General features: G+C 34.2%; 3 protein-coding genes across 3 annotated transcripts; 1 reads left to right on the plus strand and 2 right to left on the minus strand.

The window, feature by feature from the left end:
* Positions 1–2,765: 2,765 nt before the first annotated feature.
* LOC309490190 (uncharacterized protein) lies at positions 2,766–4,173 on the plus strand. Its single transcript, XM_082159222.1, has 3 exons — positions 2,766–2,975; positions 3,074–3,143; positions 3,227–4,173. Exons 1-3 carry the CDS (start codon positions 2,848–2,850, stop codon positions 3,497–3,499), a joined length of 471 nt encoding a protein of 156 aa, XP_082015348.1. The 5' UTR covers positions 2,766–2,847; the 3' UTR covers positions 3,500–4,173.
* A 132-nt stretch (positions 4,174–4,305) lies between these two features.
* Positions 4,306–9,759, minus strand: ergic2 (ERGIC and golgi 2). The gene is made up of 14 exons (XM_082159213.1): positions 9,598–9,759; positions 9,184–9,329; positions 8,531–8,639; positions 8,391–8,437; positions 8,242–8,309; positions 8,126–8,166; positions 7,880–7,981; positions 7,350–7,445; positions 7,100–7,155; positions 6,727–6,825; positions 5,840–5,937; positions 5,506–5,668; positions 5,352–5,431; positions 4,306–5,269 (listed from the first exon to the last, which is right to left on the minus strand). The coding sequence occupies exons 2-14, from the start codon at positions 9,287–9,289 to the stop codon at positions 5,204–5,206; spliced, it is 1,131 nt and encodes a 376-aa protein (XP_082015339.1). The 5' UTR covers positions 9,290–9,329; positions 9,598–9,759; the 3' UTR covers positions 4,306–5,203.
* Positions 9,760–9,974: 215 nt separating this feature from the next.
* Positions 9,975–13,368, minus strand: kxd1 (KxDL motif containing 1). Its single transcript, XM_082159221.1, has 5 exons — positions 13,196–13,368; positions 13,004–13,105; positions 12,767–12,919; positions 12,547–12,593; positions 9,975–10,560 (listed from the first exon to the last, which is right to left on the minus strand). The coding sequence occupies exons 2-5, from the start codon at positions 13,096–13,098 to the stop codon at positions 10,304–10,306; spliced, it is 552 nt and encodes a 183-aa protein (XP_082015347.1). The 5' UTR covers positions 13,099–13,105; positions 13,196–13,368; the 3' UTR covers positions 9,975–10,303.
* Positions 13,369–13,711: the final 343 nt, after the last annotated feature.

The raw sequence follows: 13,711 nt of genomic DNA on the forward strand, positions 1-13,711 counted from the left end.
GAAGTGTGACCTCTGACCCGAAAAGTTAAAGTTTTTCTTACACCATTTATAGATTACTCAATCCAATTTAATGGAAATTTGTCATACTTTTGAAATGTGTGAATGAAAAAAACAAACAGATTAAGTGTATCTTAAGTTTATTTTTGTTTTAAGTACAAACCTCACTAAATTTGGTTACATTTATGCTTAAAATAAGAAGAAAAAAAACTTGCTAATGGTGTAAGAAAAATACGTTTATTTCAAGATATATAATATCGAGTAGATTCATCTTGTTTTAAGGATGTTTTTGATGGAAAACAAGAGGAAAATAATGAATCAAGTTTTTTTTTTTTTTGCAGTGGAAACAAGATAGTGTATATTAGTAATGTGTGCCACAATAAAATGCTCCCTGTTCATATCTCCCTGATGATTTTTGTAGCTAGCACATAATATTTGTAGTCTCCATTGATTCCATCATCGGGTGCAGTGTGCTAGAATAAACTGCTGTTTACATGGAGAGACAGACTGCGAGAAACGGTGAAGGATAAGGTAGATGCATTTATTGCACAGCTCATAGCTTTTACTGTTTGAAGCTGTATCCTGCCTGCTGTGAAAAGAAGACAAAGAAAAAAGAAAAAAAAACATTTTATATTACGGAAGAAAATATTGAATCTGTGAAAGATGGCACGTACCGGGGCCCATTCAGATCAATATTACTGTCTAGTGTTAGATGTGTATTTACCTTGTACAGCTGTACTCCTATAAATATGGTTTAATGTATTATTGATAGTTTCAAAGACTAAGTGATCAAATATTTTTATGAAATGCAACAGTACGGATATAATAAATTTTGCTAAAATCTTGTTTACCTGTATGATATTCTGATATACTGTTAAATAAACTCTGACAAGGTCTAAAATTCTTTTTATAGTTCTGATTATACTCATGTCTGATTGTGTGAGCAGTTATTCATCGTACTGAAAAATAATTAAACACACTTGACACTTGAATATTGATGTATGTATATATATTTATGTATATATATATATATATATATATATATATATATATATATATATATATATATATATATATGTGTGTGTGTGTTTATATTTTTGTTTATTTATATATATGTTTGTGTGTGTGTGTGTGTGTGTGTGTGTGTGTGTGTGTGCAGTGCAGTAACTGATTGCATGTAATCTGATTGCGTAATTAGATTATAGTATAAAATGCTCATAATCAGATTGGTTACTTTTTTATGAATGACATTATTACATATTCACACAATGACAGTAAATTATTCATAATCCTATTGTGCATCATATTGTTTAGAAGGGCCATGTAAAACAATTTGTGACGCTTCTACATTTGAAGCACCTCTCATTTACACCATGTATGAGTTCAATAAATATGCAAGTTACTAAACACTGCTGATATATAGCTGTGAAACAGACAACAGTGTCTTCATCATATCCAGACCTTCACTGATTATTGATCTGTACAAAAGTCTGGACAAACATATTTCAAACCTGGAAAACTTCGAATGTGTAATGTCATTGCCTTTTATTATTGATTTGTTCATTTAATGCAAGGATTCCCAAACCTTTTTTGCCAGACACTTTGGAGACCCCTGAGATTTTAAGTTAATTTTTCAATAATTGAACAACACATGTGCTCAGATATCAGATAATGGTCACATTGACATGCAGGTAAACAAATAAAATATTCATATTTTTAGTTCAATCGTTGTATTTGTTTAATCATATTTATTTGTCTTCTATTTTCAAATTATTTTTTTCATTTTTATTTTTGTGATTTAATTAATCATAGCTTTTCATCAACTCAACAATTCCTCTGCAGTTCTTTCATTAACCCCAGTTATGTCATTCTTAACTCTTTACCCGCCATTGACGGAAATTTCCAGCTTTCTGTGTTTTATTAGGGGGCTCTATTAGACATCTTCTGAAAAAGACTTGTGAAGAAGTGGCAGAAACTGTGTAAGCATATGCATATGTAAAATAATGAGATTGATCATCATTTTGACCATCGTTCTGAATCCCATCCAGATATAGCCTTTGATAAAAACACGATTTTTTCAGCTTTTTGCTATTTAAAAAAATATATATATATATGAAACAACCACATTAAAATTTTAATAAAACCAGAATGCATTAAATCAGCATGATTTTGTTTTGTTTGTTTAAAAGCAGGGGTCTGTTCTTTCTTTTGATATATTCCACGTTCAGATATTCATACATCAAAAATATTCTGGGGGCCATGAAACTTTTGTGAAAATGATCAAAAATACTGGCAGTGACTGGCAACTTTTTTCAAAAACCCTGGCTTTAATGCATTTCAAGTTGTTGATAACAGAAAATGGAAAATATTTTTTATTTATCAATATGGTACACAATAATCCCATTCAAATATAAATGATAAACGAGTTAGGTCAGAAGTAATAAAAAAAATTGTCGGAATGAGTAATCTGGATTACGTCACTAACTACTATTAGTATTTGTCATGTAATTTGTCATCCATAACTGAATACAATTTGTAAATAATCTGCAGGTGTGTGTGTGCGTGCGCGTGCGCGTGCGTGTGTGTGTGTGTGTGTGTGAAGATAGATTTTTACATGAAAGCCTACTGTATTTTCAGGAAAAGTGTATTTTTCATAAATGTCACGTTGGGTCACGTTTATACATGGTTTTACAGTTATATATAAAAAAGTTTTCTTGTGAAATAACCGTATATTGTTCTCCAGACCACACGGTGGCACACACAACATTCATTATCTTAAAAACAGTCAATGAAGAATTTAAAAATAATATTTCTTGGCTGGTTCGGTACAAATGAATCCTAAACTACATAATGTCCGACAAGTCCCGAAACCTTCCACTCTGGATGGTGAAATCTGACGTTAAATGCAGTAAAGATAAAGAAGCAGAAAAGAAGAAATCACTTAAAACCTCAAAACGGAGAGCGAAGAAGAGACGGAGGTAGAAACACCTTTAAGAACTGTTGTTACTTATTATTAATAATAATGTGAACGGACGTTTCATGAAAAATTGTTTTTGACCAACGATGTCTTTCTCAGTGTCGTCACGTACTGGATGAACGAGAGGGAGCTCGTGGAAACAGCGCTCAGCATTTTGAAGGATGATAAGGTAAAAGGATTTTGACTCATAAATGAATTATTTAGGGCACATGATACAGACAGACCTATTATTATTTCTCTTATGAATCATAGTCATGTGCTAGAGATGCAATGCAGGCCCCGGAGGAGGTAATGCTCATTCCAGAGACAGATGAAGACACGTCTGACTCAGATGTACAGGACAGGACATATGTTTCAAACATTGCCGAGCAAGAGACTGTGCCATATGGACACTGCATGGAAGAAAGTACCAGAGCAAAACCAGACTGCCATTTACAATCTCCTCCTGATGCTTCAGGAACTTCAGAGAAGCCTGGCGTGGATGATGAGGCTCTTGAGCTTGTTCGAGAGATTTTTTTCACATAATTTAAGCCTAAAGTCAAACAAAAGTTTTGTTACAGATAATTTTACCAAATATTTTAAGAGATACTTAATAAATTACTCACCCTCATGTCTGTCTGGCTTGCTTTCTTATGTGGGACTTAAAAGAAGATAATTTGAAGAATGTCCCGGTTGCTCTTTTCCACGCAGTTACGGCAAACGGGGACTGGAGCTTTCAACTTTCAAAAAGTGACATAAAAGCAGTTCAAATGTGTCGTCATAACCACTTTTATGATCCATTTTTAGTCATTTTGGAGCTTGACAGCTTTTGAATGAATTATGATGAAGTAACAAAGTATTATTGTGTAGAAAACAGAACATTCAAAAGTTCTCCTTTGTGTTGCCCAGAACAAAAAAAGTCATTTGGGTTTGGAATGACATGAAAGAGAGTAAATTACTTTTTATTATTATATTTATTTTCACACATTTTTCTTTTGTTTTTATTGCAATCTAGTTGTGATTTGTATGGTCTGTATGTGATCTGCTGGTAACAAGGTTGATGCTTGAACAAAGGTCATTTCAAATCCAGTTTCTCTGGTAATTGTCATTTGCACACTTGCACTTTCTTGGGTCCTTTGGGTAAGAAAGCAAATGAGAATGTTTAATTACATGCAAGAATAAATTGTATATTTATTCATTTGACTAAAAACCCAACTAACCTCAGGCTTTAAATCCTTCAAGAGGCGACTAATGTAAGTTTCCGAGGACAAACTATGAAGTCAAGATTTTATTTCGCAGCTCAGGAGACAAGAACAGGCGGCGGTGACACTCAAAAACAGATATCACAGGTGTGCAGGTGCATAAGAAAGTGTTTTTATTTGGACTCTCAGAAGACACGCTGAATAATAGGGAAGGAAACATCACAATCCTGGGGAATGTCATGTTAAAATTCATAAACTAAGCAAAATACATCAACAGGATGTTATACGTGACTGTAATTTGTCTCCAGACTACAAATTCTTTTCTGATTGAATCATTACAGTGTGATCTATAATCATGCAAATATAATGTGGGAAATGATTTCAGAAAGAATGTTCAATATGCTTTAAATGAATAATTTTACACTACTTCAATTTCAAACACAATCTCTTAAAATGCATATGAATAGAAAATAGTCAATCCTTCCTGAGGTGGAGATCTCGGCTCTGGCTGGGGACAATCATTACAAACATCCCAGCCAGATGCTAATACTGTCGTGAATAGGTCGTGTCTGAAATGTTCCTGATGCTACTTCGGTTCATATTTTAAGATTGTATTAAATGCCACTTCGCCTAAGACTAAGTCGTCTGATAGTCAGATCTGCACTTTTTAAAAGGAGTATTTCGTGCAATTGAAGATGATCAAATTATAATTTAAATGCCTGCATTTAGAAACATTTTAATAAAAATATAAGATGTTTTCATGAGTGCAATAACATTAACGAGCTTTTATGCAAGAATCTTTTTCTACAACAAACGCACTTTAAAAAAAAGCTGCCCACTAATTTAAATTCATTGATTTTTGCACCAATCAAAATTTTCTGGGGAAACTACTAATTTATGAATTCATACCTGTGTAATGTTTATTGTGTCAGTGCAGTTGGCTCTTTACAGTAACACAAATGACAGTCAACCTCAATATCATGTATTAACTGAATCCTTGTGTTTCAGACTGAATTGATCTTTAAACGTGGTAAATAGAAGAGCCCAGCTAGTGTTCGGTGTTCTCAGAAAGTAGTGGCGTCAGGCTGTTCATGTGGCCATCAAAAACACTCATCTGAAACAAAAGGCAACAAGAGTCAATGCTCAGTTCCAAAACATTTAAAAAACGATGCATAAAAACTCCAGCTACTACTTACAGTCTTTGGCTTGTAGACGCCTAGTTTAAAACGACAGCAGACCACGTCTACGCAGAAGCCAATCAGACCATGTAACATGCCTGCAGAAACAAATCACAATCATGGAATCATTTCAAATGAGATATTTTTGATTAGTAGATATCTTTCCATTTACCTGTTGTTGAGAAAATGCCTCCTATGATGCCACAGAGGCGCACGAGGAACTGCCACAGGGGCATGTGCTGCTCTGTCACCTTTACCATCAGAGAGCTGATGTCGTACTTCATAAAGATCCCAGAAACCCCATGACTCCCCGCTGCGTGGTTTATCACTCGCTCCTAAAGGAAAGAGAGTCCAAATGAGTCCAGTGATCATCATTTGCAATCATGCATACACTATGCACTTTTTAAAATTCAAATTTGCAAAATCGTGTCAGTTTGATTTGCAACTTAAATTAAAACAACAGATGGTTATGAATATATATTTAGACATTTTGAAGCCGTCTGTACCCGTTCAGTGACTGAATACTGGTGTGTATCCGCTGACAACTTGTACGTCTGCAGTTTTGTGGGCACAATGGTAATAAAGTACTGGAACATCTGATTATCTAGCAAAAAAGACAAAACGGTAATCAGAAATGTAACTTTAAATTGTCAATCTGATAATATAATTTCAGGAAAAAATCTACTGAATTTGAAAAATTCTAAAAAATTCTGACTTTTGGACCCCTATCATTTTTATACTATATATTTTTAAATGATAAATTACTATAAATTATAAATATAAATTATAAATATTATTTATAAAGTCATTCATATACACTGAACAAAATTATAAATGCAACACTTTTGTTTTTGCCCCCATTTTTCATGAGCTGAACTCAAAGATCTTAGACTTTTTCTAAGTACACAAAAGGCCTATTTCTCTCAAATATTGTTCACAAATCTGTCTAAATCTGTGTTAGTGAAGACTTCTCCTTTGCCAAGACAATCCATCCACCTCACAGGTGTGGCATCTCAAGATGCTGATTAACAGCATGATTATTGCACAGGTGTGCCTTAGGCTGGCCACAATAAAAGGCCACTCTGGTGGATGGATTATCTCGGCAAAGGAGAAGTGCTCACTAACACAGATTTAGACAGATTTAGGAACAATATTCGAGAGAAATAGGCCTTTTGTGTACATAGAAAAAGTTTGAGTTCAGATCATGATTTCTCATAATTTTGTTCAGTGTAAATAATTGTTTATACTGTATTTATGCTAATCCAATAAGTTTTTATTTATATATAAAAATAAAACACACATACATATACACACATACATATATATATATATATATATACACATATACACTTTTTTTTCCCTGAAATTTTTGATAAATGTTCAAATCACTTACGATCTGCAGACACTTTTTCTGTGCCATCTAGTGGATTTAATATGCCTGGTATTTCCTCTCCAAAAGACAGATGGTCTATCCGATGGGAGAAGTTGTATGCTGAAAAATAAAACAGTCCTCCTTATTAGCAAACTGACCTTTTGGACATAAACATATCCAATGCTTTTGCATCCAGACTAGCAGGCAACTTCTGTTCCACTAAAAAAGGAAAAGGTACCTGGAACAGAAGTTGCCTTCTAGTCTGGATGCAAAAGCATTGGATATGTTTTGGATAGAATGAGCCATTCAGAAAATATCTGCAGCACCAAAGCCCACTTCCAGAACATGCATAAGAACAAACTAAGTTAAGGTCTGAAGACGCTCTTCATCTTACTCTCATGGCTGACCAGGGCCGCTAGATGAGCATGACCTCGGGGGTGTGGGATGGCCCTGAAATGAACATGAAATAAGAATATATACAGTTCGGTCTCATTCAAAGGTGTACATCATCTGACTACATCAACGATCGAATTAACTCTTCAACTGACATGCATTTGAACTGAAAGTAAGTTTGCACTTAAAAACAACTTTTAATGGAGTCAAAATGTGATTGGATGCAAAAAACTAAATGAAACGAAACATACTTGCCAACAGTGATGTGGAAATTTCCTGCTACTTTATTAACATAGAGGTGTCCATGAATCCGGCAGGAATTTAGAGGCTGTGTGGGGTCATCTTCCCTACACGGTCAACCAAAAAACAAAACAAAAAATCACATACTCCGTAAAGTCACTATGAAATCAAAATGGACAACTATTATTTTTTATGGAATGTTGCAGTATTTATTATAAATTATTTATCCATGCAGATTTTATTATTCATGTGTCATCTTTATTTAAAATAACTTTCCCTCCCTCTTGCAGTGTCATCTCTTCTTTTCTCTGATGATGCATTTACTGGCAAGAGGGCGGGATCAACCTGTCACTCACATAAGATTGACCAATAGCAAACCACAACCATCCAATCAATTCCCAATGGACAAAATCAAGCCCGGCCCACATTTTTTCTTGTTCGAGAAGCCGACATATAAATGTCACAATAGGAAATAAAAGACTATCAAAACTTCCGTTTCATGCCGACTTTACGTTTGACATGTGGTGTAATGTGTTCTGACCTGGGTGGGAGAGCAGTGGGGGCACCTTTCATGACATTCTTGAACAGAACATCCTGGAGTGAATGTTCCTCACGCAGACGGTCCTGAATGAGCAAAAGTGTTCTGAGGGACACAAAAAGGATTTTTCTTATTATAATTACATCTTTATATTGACAAATATATGACATTACAATTGTGTCATAGGTCACAGGAACCACTTTGGAGGTTGAAAACGTAATCGGTATAAACAAATGAAAAGAAATGTACCTGTGCCAGATTCTCTGCTGAGGAGAAAGGTCAAAAACAACCTGCGAAAGAGTCATAAACATGTTACGGCACCGCTATAAAATATACTAGGAAATAAGTAACATTCAGATACTCACGGGTTCATACTGCAGGCCGTCAGATGCCACCATCGTCTCAGCGAGATCCAACACATCTGCACCAACAACTGAAACAAAAAATTATAAAGATTATTGACAAATTTATGCTGCAAGTCATACAACACATGACTATAGAAAGATTTACTTACATTGGCACCTCATGGCAACTGTGATATCAATATTAATTCGTAGTTTGCTGCAAGATGAAATGAAATGTTAGTGTTTTTAATGCACATCTATATTATATGCAGATACAAAATAACAATTTACTGTTATGTTAAAGAGTCACCTAGTAAAATCTTTATCCACTTCATACTCGTACTTCATCCATGTGTCCCGATACACAAAGAACTCAAAGAAGGCCAAGAGTGCCATCGCCGTGAAGGCCAACACAGACACTGAGGAAGAAAAAAAAACAATTTAATTTGATTTATGTTTCAAGTCAGTATCACAGCAGTAATATTTAAGAACAGTCAGAAAGGAAAAAGCATCTATCTATCTATCTATCTATCTATCCATCTAATACACCAGGGTTATAATACTTAACAAAAACTAAAACAATAAAAAAACAAATTCTTTACTTAAAATAAACATTAACTAAAGTTAAATAAACTTATTTTATTTCAGCTATTTGACAATGAAGCATTTCTCATTTTCATTTAGTTTAACTTGATGTACTAAAATAAATAAAACTAAATTAAAAAGTAATTAAAACTATACAACTTTTAAAACAAGTTAAGGACTCAAGAATATTAAGAACTCATTCAAAATATTTAATTTATTCAAAATAAAAACTAAGAGTATTTTAACTGTACTATACTATACTATACTACTACATACAAACAATTAAATAACACTGATACAAACACACACACACGTGTATTTGTGTAGTCTCTTTAAACAAATCATCATTATGACAAATGAAATCTCAGCTCATCTCACCAGTTCCTCCAGTGGCTGTCGTCTCCACATAACTCTCAGGAACCTTGGGAAAAGCATCCAACTCCTTCACAAAGTTCAGGGCTTTCTTTTTGTTCAGCCTCCTCATCGTCACAGCAGTTAGATGTAATCTTCCTCATGAATTTAGGCTGCAATTCATCATTTGTACATCAAGAATTGCACATTTATGAGCAGTAACTACAATAACTTTCTCTGTTATTTGCATACAATGCTAAATATGCGAAACGTTTTAATACATATAAGACTGTAATGATTGTAAACGTTTTTTAAAGTGAATTTATTTAAACAATGTGTATGTGAAGGCTCGTTTATCTCAGTTGTCTATGGTTACTGTTAGCCACTGCTAGCCGTGCACTTGTCTGGCTTGCCATTTTAATTAGTTCGGTCTCTACTTACCTTGAAATGCTATTTTACGTGCCTCATTGTTTTTTTAAATACAGTGTTTAACTAAATAATCCTTTACATTGAGCGTTTAGTGAAATAACGGACAGACACTTAGAGGACTCGGAAGAGAGGGACGCTGATGCATAGCGTTGATGTGCTGAAGTCGCGAGCATCCGGTCCGGTGTATTATGGGAAATGTAGTAATTTTACTGTAATAAAAAAAAATTCGTGGAAAAGTGGGTGGATTCGGAATAGAATACTATCTTACTAATAGTACTATTTCTATTGTTCTGTTTTAGTAAATAGATAGTAAGATTAGTAGACTATTCCGAATTTAGAGAAAAATCCAAGCAATTCTAATTGAGTCTAATTAAAATCAAATCTGACAGTCACAGTTACAAAGCTTTTATTCATGACATGCATTTCTGAGTCAGAAAAAATAATACTAAATAATAACTATTGCGGTTTTGAACATCACCAGGCAAACATGTCTGTATTTAATTTATCATAATCATCTTTGGAATTGTTTTATCTGCAAAAAATAGTTTGCATTCATTTTCTAGGCTATTACCACAGCAGTCATTTAAATATATGTAAAGTTGTAACAGAAAACTGAAAATAACACCAAATTAGTAGCACAATTTTACATAGTAAACATTAAGCTGTAGACTTGCATCATTAAGTGGCATCTTGATGTAGTAAACACCATATTAGAAATTTAAATGTCAGCTGAATCGGGACCCTCGTCCCGTAACACTGCCGGTTCATGACTGTCAGAGGTTGGTGTGCCGGTGTTCTCTTGAGAGGGGTCTTCAGAACAGCAGCTAATGGTGGGCGATATCACATCAGGGCTTGTGTCACATGACTCTGTGCTCTGTTCGGACGTTGCAGTGGTAGTGATGGTGGTGGCCACACTGGGAGGGATGGGGTCAAACTCATCATCATCATCCTCCAGGTTGGAACATTCATTGATGCCTTTTGGAAACAAAGTGGTTTGATTATACAACACCAGCAAAACTGGTACATAATTAGAAATGCACTAAATATTTATATTATACACTACCATTCAAATGCTTGGGGTACATAAAAAGATTTTTTAAAAATACAGTAAAAACAGTAAATAATTTTATTACAATTTAAAATAGCTGCTTTCTATTTTAATATATTTTAAAATGTAATTTATTCCTGTGATATCAAAGCTGGATTTTCAGCATAATTTCTCTAGTCTTCAGTGTCACATGATCCTTCAGATATCATTCTAATATGCTGATTTGCTGCTCAAGAAACATTTATAATTATTATCAATGTTGTAAATAGTTGTGCTATATTTTTGTGGAAACAGTGATACATTTTTTTTTTTTTGAATCTTTGATTAATAGAAAGTCCAAACATAATTTATTTGAAATAAAAATCTGTTGTAATATTATTAATATCTTTACTGTCACTTTTTATCAATTGAATTTGTACTTGCTGAATAAAAGTATTAATTTCTTTAAAAAAATCTTACTACACCAAACTTTTTAACTTTAAAGGTAGGGTAGGTAATCCTGTTCAGAAACACTTTTTTTTATACTGGGTGAAATGGTCCTTCCATCCTGATAGTAGTCAATACATTATGTGTTTAGAAAAAGGAATGAAAAAAATCAGACCTCTGTAGCAGCTGCAGGACAGTAAAAACTCTGACCAATCACTGCCATTCGGTGCGAATGTAAAGAACCAATCAGATGCCTTCATGTCTCGTGCCCGCCCCGAGCCCCACTGCGCGCGCTGCCCTGCGTGCACTCATCACATGTCACCGTTCCCGGAAATATTCAGCTCAAAGCACCTGCATACAGTCAGCGAAGGCAAACAAGGCAAAAACTACTTCCTCGGACCCTGCCCGCACTCTTGAACGACCTCCTCTGCTTCGCCCTCAACCCCGGACCTGTCCTCGAACCGACGATGCGGTACTTTTCTCCGGACTCGGAGTGTACGTTAGTCTTCATTAGAGTCAACAATGTTTTCATCATGGAAACTCTTACATGCAAAACACCGTATGTTATGAATCTTACACGAAATTCATCTTCATCACAGTGTAACTGATGGTAATGGAAAAACGTGTATCAATGCAACCTGTTTTTAGTTTTGCCTTATAAATATAGCTCGTTACCGAATGAAACTTTACCATTATCGATATGCTAGCTTGATAGTGAGTACTAAAATAAATCTTATTTGTTTATATTCATAGTGATAAAGTTAGGTATTTTATTACATGTGATTCTGACATGATGTCACTGTATGTACTGCGCTCCTTCCTCTCCACTCGTCTCAGGTAATAAATGCGTCTTGTTCCAGCCTGAGCGTTTGGCGTCGCGCGTTCATGTGTTTTGGGGGCGTGGCTTTGGAAGGAGCTCAGAAGGGAGGGGGTGGAGTGAATGGAAATAATGAGCTGTGTTTATTGCAGATTAAAAGGTCTACAGTCACTCGATTTTTATATTTTCTTTTTCAGAGTACTTACATTTTAATTATGTATTGGTATATAAAGACAGTTTAAACAAATTTGGAATGTTTTTTTTTTAGAAAAATGATTACCTACCCTACCTTTAATGCACATTGGTGTTTTTAATATTTGATATTGAATTGTGAATGTTAATTTCTGTATTTTTTTGTCATCATTTAGCTGTAATTAAAGATTAAAGAAATAATGCTAGATTATTACAACAAAAATGTTTTTTAAAAATTAAAATTAAAAATGAATTATAAGATTTAAGATTGAACATGAGTGTTTTTCTAGACATAAAAACATTGTTTTAACATGGACAAACATCTATTGACTTAGTTTTTGTGTTTGACTTCGTCATTTAGTTTTTTAATATCATACATGTGTCGGTTAAATTCCATAACATAATTATCTAGAAAATAATTATCGCCACAGTATTAATCGTAATGTATCACAATATAAAATAATGCACAATAACTTACTGCTAAAGGCCTCTGGATATTGTTTCGCAACCTTGCCTTTTAAAGTCCTGAGGAAACACAAAATCATGTTAGGAAATGGATTGTTACACCATACGTTGTAATATTAGTATTAAACATATAAAGAAATGTGTAACATGTAAAGGATGTAAAGAAATGTGCACATCAGATCTTAGTTGTCCAACATTACCCTAATTCACCATATAGTAAGTGGATATAATACCTTATTCGTCTGAAGATGCTGTCCAAGTCTTTCTTCATCTCTATTAATGTACGGGTGTGCATTAGAAAGTGTTCATTCATCTGTTGTAAGCGCACATTGGACAGCCCATTGAAGTTGATCAGCATCTCATTGGTCTTCTCAAACCGGTCCAGCCTGGAAGACATGCAGCAAAATCAGGTTAAAACCCTAGTACAAAATACTACCTAGGTAGGTCACTCACTAGATAGGGAAACTCACATGTGTCTCTGAGCTTGAATGATGGCGTTCACATCCTCAGAGTTCACCATGCTGAGCATCCTGTTACAGAATATTCCCGATGCGGTGGGCTCCATGATGACGCTTTTCACAAAACACAAGATATTAACGTTACTTATTAATCAAATTAACGTTAGTACAGTACAGTACAATACAACAAGTACAGTCGCTTACGTGGAAAAATATTCACAATCTGACTCGTTTGGTTTAAAAAAAAGTCTTCATTTGATGCCAGCTTCGCAGTAGTTTTGACTCAAATGCACACACCCTTTTGATATATTTGTGAAACGATTAAACAATATCCCGCAGCGAAAAGCAGGCAGACATTTTTGTTGTGATATTGTCACATGATCATATGATCACATGATAGTGAGGTAATGTGGGAGGCGGTATCACGGAGATTTTCTAAGCGCTGATTGGCTCTCCAGAAAGAGCGGCGTGTTTGATTTTTATTAAAACCAGGGTCGCGGGATTTATTTTAAATGGTTGAATAATTTCGTTTCATATTATTTATTAAACAACAATAAATAATGCATGTTTAACACACTAATTAGTTATTTTTCAACATTATTAGTGTCATTACATAGTGTCAAAATCATTTCATTTATTTATTTTATATTATAAAGCGTTTAATTTCATAATCTTACCTCTCTATAATGACAAATGTATGTATATATTTCAGGTAAAATC

Source organism: Leuciscus leuciscus (assembly GCF_965113295.1).
Source record: "Leuciscus leuciscus genome assembly, chromosome: 25".
Taxonomy (NCBI): domain Eukaryota; kingdom Metazoa; phylum Chordata; class Actinopteri; order Cypriniformes; family Leuciscidae; genus Leuciscus; species Leuciscus leuciscus.

Bases quoted from the DNA above. Each gene is read 5' to 3' on its own strand.
- kxd1 (XM_082159221.1), bottom strand. From the start codon at position 13,098: ATGGAGCCCACCGCATCGGGAATATTCTGTAACAGGATGCTCAGCATG. The intron at 12,594-12,766 runs GTATTATATCCA...GTGTTTCCTCAG, and splicing joins AGCATCTTCAGACGAATAAG to GACTTTAAAAGGCAAGGTTG. The intron at 10,561-12,546 runs GTAAGTTATTGT...TGTTTCCAAAAG, and splicing joins ATATCCAGAGGCCTTTAGCA to GCATCAATGAATGTTCCAAC.
- LOC309490190 (XM_082159222.1), top strand. From the start codon at position 2,848: ATGTCCGACAAGTCCCGAAACCTTCCACTCTGGATGGTGAAATCTGAC. The intron at 2,976-3,073 runs GTAGAAACACCT...TGTCTTTCTCAG, and splicing joins AGAGCGAAGAAGAGACGGAG to TGTCGTCACGTACTGGATGA. The intron at 3,144-3,226 runs GTAAAAGGATTT...TATGAATCATAG, and splicing joins GCATTTTGAAGGATGATAAG to TCATGTGCTAGAGATGCAAT.
- ergic2 (XM_082159213.1), bottom strand. From the start codon at position 9,289: ATGAGGAGGCTGAACAAAAAGAAAGCCCTGAACTTTGTGAAGGAGTTG. The intron at 8,310-8,390 runs GTAAGTAAATCT...TTTTTGTTTCAG, and splicing joins AGTTGCCATGAGGTGCCAAT to TTGTTGGTGCAGATGTGTTG. The intron at 7,982-8,125 runs GTACATTTCTTT...TGTGTCCCTCAG, and splicing joins CAGCAGAGAATCTGGCACAG to AACACTTTTGCTCATTCAGG.